The sequence below is a fragment of the Podarcis cretensis genome (genome assembly GCF_951804945.1).
Source record: "Podarcis cretensis genome assembly, chromosome: 9".
In the NCBI taxonomy this organism is placed as follows: domain Eukaryota; kingdom Metazoa; phylum Chordata; class Lepidosauria; order Squamata; family Lacertidae; genus Podarcis; species Podarcis cretensis.
In genome coordinates, this window is record NC_137178.1 from 59,176,832 (window position 1) to 59,198,203 (window position 21,372).

The following is a 21,372-nucleotide window of genomic DNA, read 5'->3' on the forward strand; positions in this document are numbered from 1 at the left end:
ATCTTACCGTAGCCTTTTTGATTTCTGCTTTTCCACCCAATTTTGCAGTGTAACAATACTAAAATAAGAGTGCATTGGTGGAGACTGACAAGGCACTGCCCTGGGTTAAGGTGTATTTAAGAACAATATATGGCCTTCTAAATTGGGGAGAGCGGGTATTGATTTTGTCTGTTAGTATGAAGGGCAGAATAGAAAGAGGGTTCTTGGTAGGCCCTCATAACTTTTCCTTTATGATTATATTTAAGGGAAAAGCTTTGTTCAGTCATACTGAGGGCCTATCTAGAACCCTCCTTCCAAGAGTGGACAACCAGAGAAACCTACAAGCAGGGCATGAAAAGAAGTGTCTTCTCTCATTGTTTATCCCCAGACATTCAGAAGTATAACTTCCAGGACTGTGGAAGTCCGCATATAACATTCAAGAGCTGTTAACAGACCCATCCTCCACAGATTTGCCTAATTTCCCTTTAAAGGCACATAAACCACTGAGTGGTAATGCTGTGGCCAGCAGATTGCAAGCAGAAGGGGACTGCTTTTCATCACTCCGGTCCCTATCACTTTTTAAAATTAACAGTTGTCCCCCTCCTCCCAATTCATCACAAATAAAGAAAAAGAGGTGGTAACTCTATAAAAATAGGAGTAACATTTATAAAGTGGGGTGGGGGAGATACTAAGAAGGGAAGGAAAAGAAAGTGGGTTGTGGTGTTTCAGGAACATGAAATGGAAGAAGTGGTGTACGCTAAATTGACAACCTCTGAGCATCAGTCATCAGAAAAAAATGACCAAACTTCTTCATATTCGTCCTCTTAACACTCTCTGGGTGCTATTTTGACTTTTCAGTTAAGGTACAAAAATCAAGACTGCCACTGACTTGGTCAATAGGATAGGAGCTTCAGTGGCATTTCGGTATCACTAAAGAACAAAACGGGGTATAATTGTTTTTCACATGGCACTGCAGATACACCATTGTTCCTACAGCAAACACACAGGGCTAAATTCTGTGTGAGACTTCAGTGGCTTTAGGAAGCGTGAATGGGAAATGTGAATCTCTATCACATAATGGCCACGTGCCAGGAATTCAGAACCAATCCTAGCTCTCTCCAGTAGGTGTTTACAACATATCCCCAAGTATTTTGAGACGCATGCTCTTCTTTCATACTTTGCTTGTCATGGCAAAACACTAATAAACCTGGGGTGCCATGCAGACATATGGAGCGGTTCTGGTTCTTGGGCTTCTGTTTGCTGAATAAGAAAAGAGATACCTATGTAGGAAAGTTTTTAATGTCTGATGCTGCATTGTTTTTAATATTTGGTTGGAAGCCGCCCAGAGTGGCTGGGAAGATGTTAAATTATTTTTGTATGCCACAACTGCTGCAAGAATTTTAATAGCTAAAAAGTGGAAAACGCAAGAACTACAGTGGAAGAATGACAGATGAAGATGATGGAGTTTTCGGAACTAGCTGACCTAACTGGAAGAGTCCGTGACCAGAAGGAGGAGGAATACAAGGAAGAATGGACAAAATTTAATGATTATTTAGTTAAATATGTTAAGGTAAACTAATTGGAAACAGCTTGCAGATACTTGATTGGCTTAGGATTTTATATAAGTTAAGTGATGAAGTAATATGTTTAATTTCAAAATGAAAAGATTTAAGGATGTCAATGTTCAAGTTAAATTTATAAGAACTATGATTTGGAAAACTGTTAAAAGGATATGCATTGAAATTCAACCAAGGGGAAGCAAGGAAGTCACTTAACAATGTTAATAAGCGTAATTTAAATAAGGTTTATGATTTATGTTTGTTTGTTTATTTGTTTGTTTATAATTTTGTGGAAATCAATAAAAAAATTTTGGAAAAAAACCAAACCAGAGTGGCTGGGAAAACCCAGCCAGATGGGCGGGGTATAAATAATAAATTATTATAATATTAGTATATTATCTAAGTGATTATAGAAATGTTTAATTAAAACAGGGGCAGGGACGGGCAAACACATCCAGCTGAATAAATAGTCTGGTGCTGGTCAGTCTGCAGATCATAGCTAGCGCTCTCCTGTTTGTCAAAACAGATTTGCATGAAGCAGATGGCTCATTCATTTTAGGGTTATGCAATGTTGAAAACAAGCGGGGGCAGGGGTGGGGAGCAAGAAAAATGCTAGACTGTCTGATCTGCTTGATAAAGTTTCTGGTTTCATGGACCTCTCCTTTGAAAAACCTTTGAGAATCACTTCAGCTGTCTACCCCTTTGTTTTCTCTTTCATTACAGCTTTGATACTGGGAACACTAATTCAGCATCAAGACACACTCCAGTTGTCAAAGCCAATAATGGGGATGCTGTCTATATTCTCCTCCTCCCTACTTTGATTTCTCTGTTCCTCACTCTTTATCAGTGTACACACACACACACACACACACACACACACACACACAACTTATTTAGCAAATAAACTGTGACAGAATATTATGTCCTGCTGCACCGAGGAAATCACTGTATAATATACCAGGCTTCTATTCTTTAACACATCCTTTGGATTTATTATGTTAGAAGGCACTGATACGTGGATGTTGTAAAAACTAAATTTCAGGCATTTAGGAACACAGGAACCTGCCTTTTACTGAGTCTGACCATTGATCTGTATAGCTACATTCCTGACTGACAGGAATATTTCCCAGGTGTACCAGAGATGCCAAGGCTTGAATTCAGGATAATCTGCGTGCAAAGTATGCGTGCAAAGTATTGTGTAGCCGCAATTGGACTTCACTTGATCTAATGTACCGATTCAGCCCTATACAGCTTCTTACACCTTTTTCTACATTGACTTCTTCCTTCTGGCATTACTGTTGACCTGAAAATGTACATAGTGCCAGAAATGGATTTGTGCCAGTGGAATTAGTACTTCAAAGGACAATTTAAGAACTGCCCTGTCTGTACATCTTCACCACGTTGTTGGTTTTAGCCTGTCTGCATACATCCTACCACACTGTCCGTATTTTCATCTGCAGAATATTGGAAAGCACATTGGAAGGCTACAGTACATGGTGGGGCCACCGAGGCAGGACTTTGGGGGAGAAGTTCAGGACCCCCAAACAAATGACAGCTGCCTACCATATTTTTAAAAATGTGAAGTGATACGTATTGCCATCTAAAGACACACACATGCTCTCAAAGACCATGAAGTCCAGAGTCTAATATCACCTAACTTCACCAGTGTTAGGGCTGCTAATTTTCTTACCGCCTTGCACAGCTTAATAAAAAGATGGAAGCTTATATTTCTGGGTAACAGTGCCTAGGGGTTCAAGATAATCAAGATTTATGGCCAGGAAGACCCTGTATCAGTCAAGGGCTTTCACCTCAGTGCTGTAGTCCACTTTCCGATTTTCTAATCCATTATTAACAAAACAAAGCAATTGACAAAACCCCACGTGCCCCTGAAAGACAAAGGTAGAGAAGGAGAAGAAAAATGAAAAAGTTTGGTGAGTTAAGGAGAAATCACCTGAGGCTGAACTCCATAAAATAGACCCTATCTGAGGAGTGAATCTTCTGTGCTGCATAGCCCAAATCATATTCTAAAACTGATGGTTAGAGACACTGCTTTTTTCCACAGCAGAATTTCTCATCTTCCTTGCTCACTTCTGATTCAGCTGCAAGGAGAGCTGAGTGGACCACATGGAAACACAATGAATCAAACCAGGAAGATGGTTCTCTTACCAAAGCTTAAAACCTAGCAAGTCAAAGAGATGCCCGAGGTGTACATTGTGCCTGACTCCTGCACATTCTTATTGATCCAAATTATGCTCCCGGGGCAGTGATCTTGTGAACCTCCTGACAGCATCCTCAAAATAAATGCTACATAAATTTGTGCTTCAAGGAGAATAATTCCGAGTGCCTTGACAGGAACTTTAGAGAGAGGTAGACAGGTCATTATTTACTCTCTCAGTAGTGCTAATGAAAAACTAAAACAATTGAACAAATCAATGTTATTAAGTTAAGGTACAACTACCAAGGGGCAGCAAACTTTTTCAGCAGGGGGCCAGTCCACTGTCCTTCAGACCTTGTAGGGAGCCGGACTATATTTTGGGGGGGAAATATGAACGAATCCCTATGCCCCACAAATAACTCAAAGATGCATTTTAAATATAAGCACACATTCTACTCATGTAAAAACACCAGGCAGGCCCCACAAATAACCCAGAGATGCATTTTCAATAAAAAGACACATTCTACTCAAGTAAAAACATGCTGATTTCCGGACCGTCCGGGATGGATTTAGAAGGCTATTGGGCAGGATCCGGCCCCCAGGCCTTAGTTTGCCTACCCATAAACTAGACTATAATTGGCTATGCATAGGAAGCATTTCCTTTGGATGAAGGCAGACTTATTGTACAATTGTAGTGTGGGAAAGGGACGTGGGTGGCGCTGTGGGTTAAACCACAGAGCCTAGGACTTGCCGATTAGAAGGTTGGCGGTTCGAATCCCCGCGACGGGGTGAGCTCCCGTTGCTCGGTCCCTGCTCCTGCCAACCTAGCGGTCCTAAAGCACATCAAAGTGCAAGTAGATAAATAGGTACCGCTCTGGCAGGAAGGTAAACAGCGTTTCCATGCGCTGCTCTGGTTTGCCAGAAGCGGCTTAGTCATGCTGGCCACATGACCCGGAAGCTGTATGCCGGCTCCCTCGGCCAATAAAACGAGATGAGCGTCGCAACCCCAGAGTCGGTCACGACTGGACCTAATGGTCAGGGGTCCCTTTACCTTTAGTGTGGGAAAGGACCCTGAGGGCCATCTAGTCCAACCCCACGCAATGCAGGAATCTCAACTAAATCATACATGACCATCCAACCTCTGCTTGAAAACCTCTAAGGAAGGTTAGAGTCCACGACTTCTTGTAGCAGTCTGTTCCATTGTCGAACAGCTCTTACTGTCAGAATGTTCTTCCTGATGTTCAGTCAGAATCTCTTTTCTGACTAAGTGCCAAGACCAAATGCTGGAGCAAATGTCCCATCTTTTGAAAAAAATCAAGAGGGTGGGGAATAAGCAGGAACTTGATCTAATGTACTGATTCGGCCCTATAAAGCTTGCAGAATTGGAAGAGACCACAAGAGTCATCTAGGTCAACCCTCCGCAATGCAGGAAACTTTTGCCCAATGTGGGGCTCAGGTCCATGAGCCTGAGATTAAGAGCGTTGCGCTCTACTGACTAAAATATCACTTCATCCTCCATTATGCTGAATATTTATATCTCACTGCGGAACATTCAAGACACTCCTATATATGACAACTCTACAGTATTATCTCAGCATGGAAGATTGTAGGCTGGAGGAGGAAGGAGAGGGAGAGGGAGAAGAAAAAGAAAAAGGGCACCCAGTGAGTTCATGGCAGAGGTGAGATTCAGACCAGAGTCCTAGCCACTAGCACCACAACAATGCTTTATGCAAGACTACTTCACTGGAGTATTACAGAATCTCCAAGCTTTGAAAGATGCAGAAGGGGATTCGGAAACAGTTCTTCTGGTGCCTGCTGATCCTTCATTCTCACTCCAGCCCACCAGTTGCCGCCCTATAAATGCCCATTCTGGTCTTGTACTCAAGTTATCTGGACATATATGGGCTTGCAAACACACTTTTGTCGAGTGAAATGCATAGGTCCATCTACAGGTAACTGTTACATCAGCCGCACAGTTAACTGCAGTTGGGCCAAGCCGAGCGCTGAGAAGGGGAAGTCTCTGCCTGATCCCACAACCTGCTCCCAATTCTTTTAAACAAAGGATAAGAAATTGGCAAGTACTGTGCTTGTACTGGCTTTGAAAAACTGGTTGCGTTGTTTTAAAGAAGAGAAAACACCAGAAGAAAGAGTGAGGGAAAGGGAAAGAGAAAGAGAATGAATATATTTTTTAAATTGTAAATGCAAGACCATGAGCCCAGAAAGAGAGAAAGAAATTCTATGCGTACAGTATTAAAATATCTGAAAGGGCATCTGACCTGGATGTACTTCTGACATGGATCACTGGGCTTCAGCAATGGATCAGGAAATAGATTATTATTTGAAATCTGAAAAGAGGGATCATTTTAAGAAATTAAAAACAAAGAAAGCCACAAAACAAAGCCAGTGCAGCACAACGCTGGACAAATTATTCAGTAAAAATAATTATTGCAAATACAGAAGCAGGGGGCAGAATCTATATCACTAGCAATGTTTAAAAGAAAAAAAAATTCTCCATGTACATTTCAGAAAGGTGGAATTTCCCGGAGTTAACTCCCAATTGCATTCCATATTTTAAGCAAAATTTATTGTAACAACACTGTCAAAATATTGTGTTGTGCTGGTGGAGAATAAGTCATGATTTTCGGCTGCTAGATGCCATCTCTGTGGCAGAAGCGTTCTCAGCCTTGCTCTTTTATGTTGCAAAGCATCTCTCTCTAATGCTAATTCTTAAAATAAATTATATTTGCCAAGCAAACGAAAACGTAAAGCATTCTTGGTGGCCCTTTAAGCTCAGTTCTTCACAAACAAATTGAAGGCAGAAAAATCTTAACACAAGCAAAGTGGATTTCCTGGCATGCAGAATTTGCTGAAGTTGGACTAAATTATAGAGAGCACAAAGCCTGCTCATAGCAGACATCTAAGAAGAAGAGAATTTATTAGGTCTTCTATTTGAAACTCTATCAAGCTTCAAGTTCTCAGTACATCAGAATATTTTTCACCAATTCCCCTCCTGGAAAGCAACATATCCCGCAGCCAGCTATAAAATGATGAGAGGGCATTATCACACCGAACAGAAGAAAGGTTACAGCTTGTGAAGTATAACCAATATATATTACTGCTGGTTGATGCCAACAACCTTACTTACTACACATGAGCTAAAATTCAAAATCTTCAGCTCTTTCCCTTCCACTGAAAAGCCTATGAAACTGAGGTTTTAATTTATTTTGAACATTTAGGTTTTCTGCACAGGTGGCAGATTTAAAAGACACCAAGAGGTTCTTACAATCGGGTGCCAGTTACATAGTAACCTGCGACTGTGACATGAACAAAATACCACTGCATGCCTCCATTCCTCATAATGCCCTCTGGCAACTGCCATTCAGTTTTCTTACATCCCCGGCTGCAGGTTCCAGTGTTTGGTTCATCTTCCACCACTGTTTCTACTTCCACTGTGGTGGCATCCGACCACGGGGTGGTAAGCAAAGTCCGAAGGGGACTGTCCTTGGCACAGAATTGCCCAGCAGCAGCAAACAGGTAGCAGACTCTGGGTAGCTGGTTTCAAACATACAGCAACTTTCCTTTACTGCTGCTGTACTACTAGAGAGAGCCAGTGTGGTGTAGTGGTTAAGAGCCGTAGTCTTGTAATCTGGTGAACCAGGTTCGCTTCCCTGCTCCTCCACATGCAGCTGCTGGGTGACCTTGGGCTAGTCACACTTCTTTGAAGTCTCTCAGCCCCACTCACCTCACAGAGTGTTTGTTGTGGGGGAGGAAGGGAAAGGAGAATGTTAGCCGCTTTGAGACTCCTTCGGGTAGTGATAAAGCGGGATATCAAATCCAAAATCTAGTCTTCTTCACCTGAAGCAGCATTGGCATCACTGTAACAGTGTATATGTAATGGAGAAGCAGCCTTACTACAGCAAAAAAGAAAAACTTTGCTAAGTTTCCCTACCTGCATCTACTTCTACTTCCCCCCGCTATTCATATCACAGTAATAATTGAATTGCCTGCATCCAAGGATTTAGATTTCATCTACATAATAATGCAAAATTAAAATTCTGAACATACAGAAGAGATGAATTCTGAAATAAGAGCTGCTTTGACAGTGGAACAGACTTCCTTGGGAGGCATTGGATTCTCCTTCCTTGGAGGTTTTTAAGCAGAAATTGAATGGCCACCTGTCCTGTATGCTTTAGCTGAGATTCCTTCTTTGCAACGGACTCAACTAAACGACTCTCGCGGTCCCTCCCAACTCTAGTTCTATGAATCTATGATTCCATGATCCTAAGAACACTATACAGTAAAGGGAAGAAAAGGTAGATGGCATTATAATAGTAGCCTAGGGCATAAACAAAAAAATACCAAGACTTAACACAAGAGAGGCTTTTCGGGGAGAGGGGAAGTCGCAAGGAACTTTTCATGTACTGCCTCTTGAGAAGATTATTTGACATAGCTTGGAATATAGCAAGCCTTAAGGCTCAAGGATTATCACTGGCAGTAAAGTAGCCACAGGGATAGCCACTTGTCGCCTGCCATTTCAAGGAGATGAAAGGGACAGGCTGCAAACTTTAAAGAGGTCTTTGAACCTTTTACGGAAAACTGACCTTGATGCGAGACCCAGGTCAGCTGCGGTGGTATTACCTGAACTGCCTTTCAGCAAGACAGACACAAGAAATAAGAAAGCAATGAGTTTACACTGGAAAGGGGTAACTACACACAAAATATGTCTCAGCTAGATCAGGGGCACGGCTTATGGAGAACAGAGGTTATGTGGGTGTATCTTAAAGTAAAGGTAAAGGGGCCCAGACTAGACTGTTAGGTCTAGTCGTGACCGACTCTGGGGTTGTGGCACTCATCTTGCTTTATTGGCCAAGGGAGCCGGCGTACAGCTTCCGGGTCATGTGGCCAGCATGACTAAGCCGCTTCTGGCGAACCAGAGCAGCGCACAGAAACACTGTTTACCTTCCCGCCAGAGTGGTACCTATTTATCTACTTGCACTTTGACATGCTTTTGAACTGCTAGGTTGGAAGGAGCAGGGAGCGAGCAACGGGAGCTCACCCTGTCACGGGGATTCGAACCGCCAACCTTCTGATCGGCAAGTCCTAGGCTCTGTGGTTTAACCCACAGTGCCACCCGCATCCCTCATGGGTGTATCTTAGATGTGTTCATTCAACATGCCTGATTTTGCAACTCACTAAGTCTGTGCTGCTTTTTCATCTGTCCATATAGCAGGGGCAAGAACTCATGGACAACACAGAAAAGCAGCGCAGCAACGTGTAGGGGAAGAAGCAATGTTACCTCTGTCAGGAGCTTACAGGTCTCATTATGTGGGAGATACATGAGCTTTTGCTCCAGACAAGTACAAAAAGAAGTGGCCAGAAATGCTCAAGCCTCTCTTTTGCTTCTGTAAGATCTAAAGCTGTCCTCTGTTAGAGCCAGACTTAAAGGCCTAATCCTGGAGTCCCACAGACTGGGGTGGGGCAAAGAATGCCAAAGACAACAGCACATGATAGCAAGGAGAGGTGCAGTTCAGCAAGAAGCAGATACTGTAGCACCACCAGCTTGCATAGGCATACCGGGGCAGACGTGAGCCACCACAACACCCCTTCTCTTTTTGTTGCTTTTTAACAGGTGGAAGGTTGGATGGACACACACACGGATGAAGCATCAGCCATTTCCATTTGCCCAGAGGGCTGTCTGGGTGAATATGGAGGTGATGTTGAATGATAATTCAGCAGGGTAGCATGGGGAGCGGAAGGATAAAAAGAGCTGCCAGGGTAACACAGAGGGCCTAGCACTGCCTCAAACCTAGCAGGGCTCCTTTGTACAGTATGTGTGTATGCCTGCATGGTGTGTGTGTGTGTGTGTGTGTGTGTGTGTGTGTGTGTGTGAACTGCCAGCTCCAGGATTTTAGAGAATCTCAGCAAGGCAAATTCGGCTGCCCCCTATTCGTGGGAGAGGCAGGGTGTGCAACCTTAGAATTCTCATGCTGCCTTTGATCTTCTCATGCTTAATGAGAAATGATCATCTACATGGAGCTACCTTTGAAGGTGACCCGGAAACTGCAATTAATCCAGAATGCTGCAGCTAGACTGGTGACTGGGAGCGGCCGCCGGGACCACATAACACCAGTCCTGAGAGATCTGCATTGGCTCCCAGTACATTTCTGAGCACAATTCAAAGTGTTGGTGCTGACCTGTAAAGCCCTAAACGGCCTCGGTCCTGTATACCTGAAGGAGCGTCTCCACCCCCATCGTTCAGCCCGGACACTGAGATCCAGCGCCGAGGGCCTTCTGGCGGTTCCCTCATTGCGAGAAGTGAGGCTACAGGGAAGCAGACAGAGGGCTTTCTCGGTAGTGGCGCCCACCCTGTGGAACGCCTTCCCTTCTGATGTGAAGGAAATAAGCAGCTATCCTATCTTTAAAAGACATCTGAAGGCAGCCCTGTTTAGGGAATTTTTTAATATTTAATGCTGTATTGTTTTTAACCCTTGATTGGGAGCCGCCCAGAGTGGCTGGGGAAACTCAGCCAGATGGGCGGGGTATAAATAACAAATTATTATTATTATTATCTCATTGATGTTAGAGGTATAGTGGACATTTTGCTGGTCTCGGGGTCTACGGAAATCCCTTCCTCTCCCAAGCTGCGGAACAAAACCTGCTTAGGCAAGGGTATGGACAGACTGACGTATGCCACAGCATGCAAGAGAAAACATGGCATGAAAATTTAGTGCACCTGATTCCAACCGTGCAGTCTTATCAAAGTTACCTGAGAAATTAAAACGGTGACATTGGCAACTAGTACATGGCAAGCGCTTTGCTCTCCCATTGGCAGAGATTATAAAATCTACCCGCTTCGCACGTTTAAACTTGGAAAATTTGGCCCAAAAAAATTCACTAAGGCTATAGCAACAGCGGGTGGGCAGTGCAATCAGAAAAGCAGGAAGTCAGCCAAGAGATGCTACCAGGTTTTGCTTTCCTTTCAAATCTACAGGTAGGGAGAAAATTCACATACATACATGAATTGCTCTGACGATAGTGAGCCCCTGGGTATCGCCTGCCCATAGTGCCACTCAGCACATTATCCCGTGTCGTCAGCTATTTCCAAAGCGCTCGGCAGAATTGTTTTACTGGAGGAAGAGAAGGAAAGAGAAGAAGAAACAGAAGGCAAAGGATTTAGTACAACGCATGTATTGTTCTCATTAAAATGCTAATGACCCTCTCCACCGGGTGTTTTTTTTTTGGGGGGGGGGATAATGTGTTTATAAATTATTCATTGTCGCACCAGCAGCAGAGACGAACTGTTGGGCTACCCATGCAGAGCAAGTTTACTGTTTGCGCTCATCCTCCGCCGATCGGCATAAATAATTTCAAGGCAAACACAGTGCCTTGATACACTGGCTCTTCTGGGATTTCACAGCCTCAATGCACAGGCTTGTGTTTCTTTGGGCACTGACTTTGGTTTTAAGCAAAGCTCAGCACTGGGTAAATAACCTCCATTTTCAGGTGCAGTGAACAACCGGTGTAAAATCATTGTAGGTGTTAGAAAATCCATTTGCTTGCGACAACGGCAGCAAGAATACTTATCGCAAAGTACTGGAAGACACAAGATTTGCCCGCCTTGGAAGAATGGCAGATGCAAGTAATAGACTACATGGAGTTGGCAGAAATGACTGGCAGAATCCGAGACCTGGGAGAAGAAGCGGTGGAAGAGGACTGGAAGAAGTTTAAGATTTATCTGCAGAAATACTGCAAAGTTTATGAATGTTAAAATGATGTTGGATATAAAAATAATATGGCATTAGTGATACAGTGTTAAAAAGTATGCAAAAACGTAATAGAAAAAGGGCGGAAGATTAAAGTTATATTATGTCAAAAGTAAACAATATGTTAAAGGTGTTTAAATATAAGGAGGAAAAATCGGAGACATAATAGAAGTGATTTTAATAATTAGAAACGAGTTTTGAAAGAGGGTAAGGATTTGCTGTATCTGATTGGACAAAGAGGAACACAAAAAAGGGAGGCGTGAGGAAGTCAAGAAAGTAAATTTTGTAAACATGAATTTAAAAATTGGAGTTTTTATTTTTAATTTGTTTTTTTTTTATTTTGATGTATGTCTGTGATTGGTTATGTTGTTATGTATTTCTTTGACCTTTCTTCTTTTTTTCTGTAAAAATAAATAAATATATTTTTTAAAAAAATCAATTTGCTTCTCCTCTAGGGATCTGACAGCTGTGGACGGCTCAAGAAAGCGAGCCAAGCCCCACAAAGCCAAGAGAAGTCCTAACAAGGAAGCAAGAAGAGGAAGCAAACAAAACCCCACTAATTCAATGCTTCTCCAAGTTTTTACTGGATTAAAAGCGGAGGAACGCTGTATGAGAGTTCATTTTTATGCTGTGAATGAGTACCACCTTTATTATATGAAGTTTGCTAAGTGATCTTGGGCCAGTCCCTACCGGTCAGCCTAGCCTACCTCACAAGGATGTTGTAAGGATAAAAGGGCCCCTCTGAGTTTCTTGAAGCTTCTTCAATGGAGGACAGTTTTAAGCAGGTGGAACTGGGAAATCAATCTATTAATATGAACCCATTGTCCAAGTCAAGATCTCCATTCAGTAGCTGAGAGTGACTCAATATGGGATAAAGTTTCACAAAATAATAAGGATTACTATATTTTAAATATATAGATGATATACAGTGGTACCTCGGGTTACATACACTTCAGGTTACATACGCTTCAGGTTACAGACTCCACTAACCCAGAAATATTACCTCGGGTTAAGAACTTTGCTTCAGGATGAGACCAGAAATCGTGCTCTGGCGGTACGGCGGCAGCGGGAGGCTCCATTAGCTAAAGTGGTGCTTCAGGTTAAGAACAGTTTCAGGTTAAGTACGGACCTCCGGAACGAATTAAGTACTTAACCTGAGGTACCAGTGTATAAGGGCAAAGTTAATTCACATGGCAATGAAGTTATTGCCATAACCTGAATAAAGGAAACCTCTAGTCATCCCTTAGCACCGGCCCTCTTAGCACATTCTAGCCTCACCTTCTCCTTGGCATGCTAGGAAGGAAAAAAAGGGGGGCAAGGCACTCTTTTGACCCCCAGGCTGAAATGTGGGAAAGTTTTGCTGAGCCTTACTTATTTATATACAAGGGAGCAAGTCATTCAAGTTGGACCACTATTCCCCAGCTGCCAATATCTCCTTTGGAGGCAAGGTACTTGAGAAAGAAGTGGTGGAACAGCTTCAAGAATTCTTGGATGGAACTAATTATCTACAGCCGTTCCAATGTGCAAATATATATATATATAGAGAGAGAGAGAGAGAACACAACATATGGAGCTATGGATGAAATAGAATATACCAGCACTCTGTATAGGAGTGAGAGTATAAAAGAAAACCACAGTGCACTTTAAAAATACCCAACTACAGCAGTACTCTAAACAGAAAAATGTTCAGAAGGAGCTACGTGCCAGCCATGATTTTGCAGGAGCACAGAAAAAGCCACGGAATGTGGTGCTGGTTGCAGAATCCAGTTATTTAAGTTATTTGCTTGCACAAAGGTATACCTGAAAATGTGTGGTCCTTGCCTCTACCCGAGAAGTTGAATCATTTGAGCAAAACAGTAAAAACCACTGTATAAAATAGGAAATAACAAATGTGTTCTAATCTGCACAATGTATAGAATTCTGGGTTTTTGCAGAATTCTGGGTTTTTGTTTTTTTAAGTGCAGAGAGGACACAGTTCCGAATAATTTCATACCAGATGCAGGCACAGATGGCGTTACCAGCAGCCAACTTTACACAAACATACACACCCTTCTGCGTTGTTTACTACCTAACCTGATGAAGAGTTCTGGAGAATTTGAAAGCTTGCACACTAATTTGTGATGTTTTGGTTGGCGAACAGAGATGTTGCTCCAATGTGGCATTTGGTTTCTTTTTTCACATTTATTATTTTTATTTAACAAAACTTATATGCCGCTTGATTGCAATAAAGCCTCTGGGGTTGACAAGAAATAATAAAAACATCAATGAAAAAGTTAAAAACATTTATAAATATTTAAATATAATTAAAATGAACAGCAAGGGGAATCAAGCACATCAATATTTGCATATCTACATAGGCTTGTTGAAATAAAAATGTTTCAAGTAAGCACCCAAAAGACACAGTGGAACCACCTGCCTTATGGGCCAACATAGCTACCTCTACATTTTGTTTGACATGGAAAACACCAAATTTAGCTGTGCAATAGTGAGATCCTATCATGGAGGGAGAATATATTATACTATCTGAAGATGGGAATTCATTCTCTGAGAGAAAAATTCCCTACAACTGTGAGGCAAAGCAACTTGACTTCAATTTCAGCCCCGTCCTAGAATGACATATAAAATTACCTGAAACCTGCATAGCACCTGAAACAGCCTAAGTTGAATGTCTGCTATCATCTGCTCCCAAGCCTCATCTTAAGACTCTTAGATTCTGCACACCCTGAATTCAACATTCAAAAATGTTTTGGTTGTGTATATTTTTAATTCAGGTTTAACATTCTGTTCTGCCCCCAACAAGGGTCAGTTATTTAGTGATAGCCTATCTGTGTATTAGTATTATTTGGCATTATCCCATTATACTAAATGTGGGCAACATCTGTGCATGCTTCAGCTTTTACTTAAAAAATTTCTAGCCCTTGCGGTTGAAACCATGATGAAGAAGATGCTGGACTATTTTTTTAAAAATCAAATTAATCATTCATTTCAACTCCTGGCTTGTAATCCATCTGACAATCATTTTTCTAAAGGCTGATTTCACCATTTCAAGGGAATCAGAATAAGTGTAAGTGGACCTCCCACTTAAAAAACAACAACAACAACCATACATTAAGTAGGCTAGGAGTACAGTGGTACCTCGGTTTATAGACGCTTCAGGTTACAGACTTCGCTAACCCAGAAATAGTACCTCGGGTTAAGAAATTTACCTCAGGATGAGAACAGAAATCGCATGGCGGCGGTGCGGCAGCAGTGGGGAGGCCCCATTAGCTAAGGTGGTACCTCAGGTTAAGAACAGTTTCAGGTTAAGAACGGACAGCCAAAATGAAAAAAGTTCTTAACTGTAGTCCACTTTCTTGTGATATGGCAGGAGGTGCTGAAGTTGCCCATCCTTACATTATGCATATTTTGTTTTTAAAAGCACAAATGCAAAGGGGGGCAGTTGTTGAAGTTGATTTAAGGGGCGTTCCTCAGAAGTAAACCATCAGTCTTTGGAACAGAGTACAAACATATGCATTACAAACTAGGCCTTCTACTAAAGTTATTCATAAAATAAACAGAATTCAAAAGCATACAGGCCCAGCATCTCCAAAGAATTCTGTACAGCAAAATTTCTATGCCCTGCCAACCCGCTGACGGATAGCTCTATGCTTGGCACATCTCCTCTGACTGATAAAAAACCATCAGGGATCTAATGCCAGAATGACCATCCATCTCTTCCTTCTACGGTGTCATACAGATATATTTCTGAGGGATTGCATATCCCTCCTGCATAAACATCCGTTGTGGTGTTATGCAAACACTCCAAGAGAGGCTCGAGTGCATTTTTAAGCATCTCACGGAAAAATGTAATCTCCACCTCACTTCCACCATTGCTGAGCTTGCATTAAGTTCCCAAATGCAGCTTCTTTATGTGTTATACAGAATCACCAGGTGGGAGGGGGCTCCCTCAGTGTCAATTTACATTTGTTTAGCAAGCATATTCTTTCATCCTGGACTATAGCAGGGAAATGCTTAAAGTGCTGGAAACACACCTGGGTTAACAGTCGGGTCTTGAGGCTGCCAGGACAAGGTAGGTCCAAGGTAGTTTGCATCTTTCCCCAAGGAAATGCCAGATATATAAGGGAAAGGCATAAAAAGGATGGCATGCAACAGCTGAGGAAGGAGAAAAAGCTCTGGGACGGAGGCAACGGCCAGCAAAAGAGAAGCAGGAAAGGAATTTTAAAAATTAAGTATGAATTTGTAGGCTGGGCTTGTGTTAAGAGTAATGGAAATCAGGTGCTTTCAGATAATACAGAGACAGGAATAAGGCATACAGGAAAGAACTAGCAGGTCTGTTCCCGCTGGGCATAGTCTATGAGGTCACCCTGAGCATCACATATCACAGGAATCCCACTTCTGTCCCCACCACCAAATTGCCTCATTTGCTTAATTTATATTGTGTACTGTGACCAGCTGCTTCCTCCAGATCTCAAGGAACCTCAGGATAGTGCCAAGAATTATGATCAAGCTACATGCTATGGAGAAATGATGATGTGTTACCCTCTCTAAAAATAAAACCATTCATTTTTCACAAGATCAGGAATGCCAGCCTAAAACATAAGCATGTGTTCTGGAGCAAAGAAAACAAGTGCAAGGGGGCTCTCTAAAATAACAAAACAAAAAACAAAATGTATATGCCTAATAATCAAGTGAGGGCTCTTTTAAAAAACTGAAGGAACACAAAACAAATAACAAAATGAACTTTGTGCATTTTAATTTTGTTTTTGAGGTTTAGAAAAATGTCTGCTCCCTGTGGTGCTGTCCTACATTATTATCTCTGAAAGGGGGAAGCCAAGTAAACAACTACACTGCAACCCATGACTTGTTTTCAAGTTGCCTTCTGAGCTTTCCTTTCTCCCCATGTGATGTGAACAACTTTCCACAACACCTGATATAATTGCAAATAATTCCATTTGTAAAAGACAACATACCAGGAGCTGAATTGTCACAGCACTGCCCAGCAACCATGGTTGCTGTTGCCTTCAAGAAAGCGGCATGAAATGGAGATTTTTTTGCTCAGGGAGATACACCCCAAGAGACTCTCACCTTCTGCTCTACATATAACAACTGTATTGTCAGGCTACGTGAGTTTCCCTTTGGGGCTTATATATATTTCCTTCTCACAGCCTACTGAAATCAAGCCAACAAAATGGAATACAGTGGTACCTCAGGTTAAGTACTTAATTCGTTCCGAAGGTCTGTACTTAACCTGAAACTGTTCTTAACCTGAAGCACCACTTTAGCTAATGGAGCCTCCTGCTGCCGCCACGCCGCCGGAGCATGATTTCTGTTCTCATCCTGAAGCAAAGTTCTTAAACTGAAACACTATTTCTGGGTTAGCAGAGTCTGTAACCTGAAGCGTATGTAACCTGAGGTACCACTATAATGCCCATTAAAGCCAAAGCCCTTAGACTAGTTCTGCTTTTTTAGTTAAAAACAATTTTTAAGAATGTATCAGAATCCCTCAAGACAATTTTGGAAGACATGACCCCAAACTCATGGATACGTGAAAAGCAATCTGCTGACATGAAGCTGGAACTCTCTGCCTCCTTTCTTGTGACGCAGGGTTTTGAGAGAGCTAAAAAAATAATACTACAAAGGCCACAGCTAATGAACACTGCACATGCCCTAGAACTCAGTGCAAGATACAGAGATTCCATGTATCAATTGAGAGTACAGTGGTGCCCCGCAAGACGAACGCCTCGCAAGACCCGCTAGACGAAAGGGTTTTCCGTTTTGGAGGCGCTTCGCAAAACGAATTTCCCTATGGGCTTGCTTCGCAAGACGATAAATGTCTTGCGAGTTCCTGCAGGTTTCCCCCCCTTCCCCCCCTTTTCCTAAGCCGCTAAGCCGCTTATCAGCTGATCCGCTGATAAGCCGCTTAACAGCTGATCGCTAAAAACCGCTAAACCGCTAATAGCGCTAATCCGCTAAGCTGTCAATGGGCTTGCTTCGCAAGACGAAAAAACCGCTATACGAAGAGCCTCACGGAACGGATTAATTTCGTCTTGCGAGGCACCACTGTATTTCTTGGAAGACACCCAACTGTCCACTGAAACTCCAGATTCCAAATTAAGATTGATAGCAGTGGTCTACCTTTCTTTTAAAATTTCCGCCATTAATTATAATCTCATTGAGAAGCCTCTAAGTAAGCTTCCAAGGAACCCCAAATTTCTTTTCATTCTTACCTGAAACATGGCTAAAAACAGGACTTATATTTTACCCAGTGGTTTTTCAGAAATTCAGGCTTACAAGAACAGTGGGGTAAAAAAACAAGATCTTAGGGGAAGAAAACAACCTTTTAAAATGGTGGCCATGCAAAATAGTACTCAATGTTTTCTTCCAGTTTAATTATTAGTCTTACGCATTTGTACAACTTTTATAAAGCTTGAGAATAAAGCAAAGCTTTAGTCATAGTCATTCAAACACTTCTCAAATAGGAAACCAGAGAGCTTTTATGTTCTTCTGATTACCTTGGACAACAAATACAATGGCAAAATAAATTATACACCATTTGCCAATAAAATATTTACAATTAGCCTCTGAGTAAGTGTGCCAAGAAATACCAGTGATTATATATCAGATTAGAAATCAGATAAACTCTAGTACTTTGTGTGGTGAAAAAGTGCATGGTAAGCGAAAAGCAATACAGAGCTTGAGGGCTCCCTTTCCCCCGCTGAAGTACTGCATACTCAATTTGACAAAAGATATAGTAAAAATGTACCAGTACAAAAAATAAATAACGGAGGCCAAAAAAGCACTCATTATGAAAATCGGCAGAACACTGTTATCAATACTGCAGGAAAAAGAAAATGCCTTCATATTTCTGTCAGTATGAACAAATGCATCAGAAAACCTATGCATGCCATATCTCTACAGGCTCTCAAAGAAGAATCCTACAACACAGACATTTTATCGTTATCAGTTGCCAACAATTTTAGGAACTGTCTGGAATGCCACTTAGGGCTTGTTCGGACATTGAGCCCCTCAAGCCCCATGGTTTCCTCCAAGGAGACATGAGGGGTACACGCCTTCCCACTCCGTCTTCAGAGTAGAGAGAGCCTTCAATCATCAAGTGATTCCTTCACCTGCAGTCTTACGTCTCACAGCCCACCGACAGCTTGACCACTAGCCCACAGTGGCAGACAAAGCCATGTTCCCTAACAACATGCACCCCAAATCCCGAAAGTGACAAAACTGTTATTTCATGAATGCTGCTACTTCCGAGTTCAGGTAGGAAACAGGCCCAGGCAAAAAAATCCCTAAAGCAAACATGCCACGTTATCCTTCTTCAAGTATCTCACGTATTCTTAACAAACATGCTCTGAAGTAGGTTACAGTGGTACCTCGGGTTACATACGCTTCAGGTTACATACGCTTCAGGTTACAGACTCCACTAACCCAGAAATATTACCTGGGGTTAAGAACTTTGCTTCAGGATGGGAACAGAAATTGCGCAGCGGCAGCAGGAAGACCCATTAGCTAAAGTGGTGCTTCAGGTTAAGAACAGTTTCAGGTTAAGAACAGACCTCCAGAACCAATTAAGTTCTTAATCCAAGGTACACTGTACACTGAAAAATAGTAATTATTTCCCAAGTGACAGAGAATTTAAGCCAGGGCTCCTCAGTCCACACCCACCACTCTTCCCACTAACACCCACTAACTGGCTCTCTCTCGGGCTTTTAGTGTCATCAAGGACTGGAGATTTTGGTTGGGACCCTTCAAACGAGAAGCATGTGGTACTTAGGCAGAATATCTGAATTGCTCTAATTCCTCCCCCTTGGGCTTTTAAAAATTTTAGGACAGAAATCAGTCTGTAGAATACAGTGAAGAGGTTCCTGCTCTCTCCTTGATGTAATTATCCCACATCTTGCATCAGAGTTTCCTAATGCAAATCAGACTCCTTTAAAAGTAGATGCTGCAGCAGCAGAAAAGCAACCATGGCCTCTCTGCAGCAGGCAAACTTGCTAAGGCTGGAATAAACATGGTGAGGGGTTGTCTGGCAGTTGACTGAAGGAGACCATTTCTCCCCATTGACTTCCCTGTGATGTCTACTAACCAAAAGTGTATGACACGCTGTCAACCCAACTTCCTGCCCCTGCTCATTGGCCACCGTTTGTGGGAGCAGAGAAACTTAGAATGTGGTCAGGTCGTATCTAGCATTACTAGGCATCATTATGGGCTGGGAGGAGAGAAGTGGGAGGAGGGGAAGAGGAGTAGTAGTCGTGAGACTGCTGGTTTTGGCAGCAGAGACACAAATGGCATCAAGGTCTATGAAGGAGAAGACCTGGGCAAGGCTTTACAGAAGCCGTCCTGGCTTCTTTTTTCATCCTGGAATGTCCTGCTTTTCCTTAAAAGGTAAAGGGACCCCTGACCAATAGGTCCAGTTGTGACCGACTCTGGGGTTGCACGCTCATCTCACTCTATAGGCCGAGGGAGCCGGCGTTTGTCCGCAGACAGCTTCCGAGTCATGTGGCCAGCATGACTAAGCCGCTTCTGGCGAACCAGAGCAGCACACAGAAACGCCGTTTACGCCTATTTATCTACTTGCATTTTAACGTGCTTTTGAACTGCTAGGTTGGCAGGAGCAGGGACCGAGCAACGGGAACTCACCCCGTCGCGGGGATTCGAACCACCGACCTTCTGATCGGCAAGCCCTAGGCTCTGTGGTTTAACCCACAGCGCCACCCACGTCACCTGCTTTTCCTTAGGACGTCCCTATTTTCATCGGAGAAATGTTGGAGGGAATGGGCTACTGATTATCTTCCCTCTGGTTGCCAAAGTAGAAAGTTCTAGTTGGTTCCAGAAGAGGAAATGCAATCTCTGAAGAGCAAGGGAAAGTGTTTGCACTTCCCTCCCCATCCCACCCCGTAGCACTAGTTTAAAAGGAAAGGAACCTCTCCTCTCAGCTCAACACCGCAATATGAAGGAAAGCAAAGGCCCTTCTCCTCTCTCTGGCACTGCACCATTGCTAGAAAGGTCCTAGAATGCAGGAAACAGGGAAAACCTTCTACAGGAAATGGTCAACTGAAAATGGCTTTGCTGGCCAGATATGGGTTTGCCATTCCTAGTTTAATGTGACATCTGAATTGACAAAGCATGGTGTGAAGAGGATTGGCAAAAAGCTGTTTCTTCTTACTAGTTTGGTGCAATGTCAGAATTGGCATTCCACCGCTATGGCTATTTCTCTTTCATCTGGAGGTCACTGGGCAGATGGTTGGCAACCCCTGGTTTATTGCCACAGGCTGCAGAGTCCTGTTGGAACAAATCAAAGTAGTTATACTGAAATACTTACTCTCTCCAGCCTTTGGGTGAAGGCTTCGACGGAAGGCCACTTTTCTTAGCCCTTGACACAAGCACCAGAGGAACTAATTTTCTGATATGCTATCTTGAAGGAATTAATCTGAAAATGCTGAAAAGAGAGAGAGAACAAAAGCTGAAAGTTTGTAGTTATCAATTACAAAAGCCACAATATCTCTTTTGTTTTAGCAAGAGGTCACTTATATTTCATACTTCAAACTTAGGGCTGTAATATTGGGTGCTGGCTGCCAGTTGCTGGCATGTCTGAATGGTGAATTATCTAAACCCATTTTAATCTCACTTCAGACCTGGGTGCTACTTTGGTTGCTGTAATTGATTACCCTTATCATGAGAAAGATCCATAAATCATGTTATCCTTCTACAGTGGCTCTCTGAGCTGGGGATCTGTGCTACAGTGGCTTCACTTGTATTATTATTATTATTATTATTATTATTATTATTATTATTATTATGTCACCCTTCATCACAAGAGAACAGGGCAGACCACAAGATAATAATGCAAGGTAAAAGCACAAATAGTTATATAACGAAGATATATAATGACGAATCCATCAAC

The 21,372-nt window shown here is 42.5% G+C and overlaps 1 protein-coding gene and 1 long non-coding RNA gene across 9 annotated transcripts in view; one reads left to right on the forward strand and one right to left on the reverse strand.

Moving 5' to 3' along the window:
• APBB2 (amyloid beta precursor protein binding family B member 2) overlaps window positions 1-20,907 on the reverse strand; it is a 112,263-nt gene extending 91,356 nt beyond the window's left edge. For 6 of the 8 annotated variants that reach the window (XM_079989691.1, XM_079989690.1, XM_079989688.1 and 3 more), the window contains exons 1-2: window positions 20,791-20,907; window positions 10,710-10,820 (exon numbers count right to left, since the gene is read on the reverse strand). In XM_079989691.1, coding sequence (XP_079845817.1) covers window positions 10,710-10,755 — 46 coding nt within the window. In that variant the 5' untranslated portion in view covers window positions 10,756-10,820; window positions 20,791-20,907. Of the gene's footprint in view, window positions 1-5,969; window positions 6,039-10,705; window positions 10,821-20,790 lie in introns of those variants that run through there. The other 2 variants (XM_079989692.1, XM_079989689.1) reach the window with 2 other exon arrangements.
• Window positions 49-10,790, forward strand: LOC307223685. Its single transcript, XR_013842195.1, has 3 exons — window positions 49-104; window positions 9,323-9,404; window positions 10,685-10,790. It is a non-coding gene; the product is annotated as an uncharacterized lncRNA (long non-coding RNA).
• Window positions 20,908-21,372: the final 465 nt, after the last annotated feature.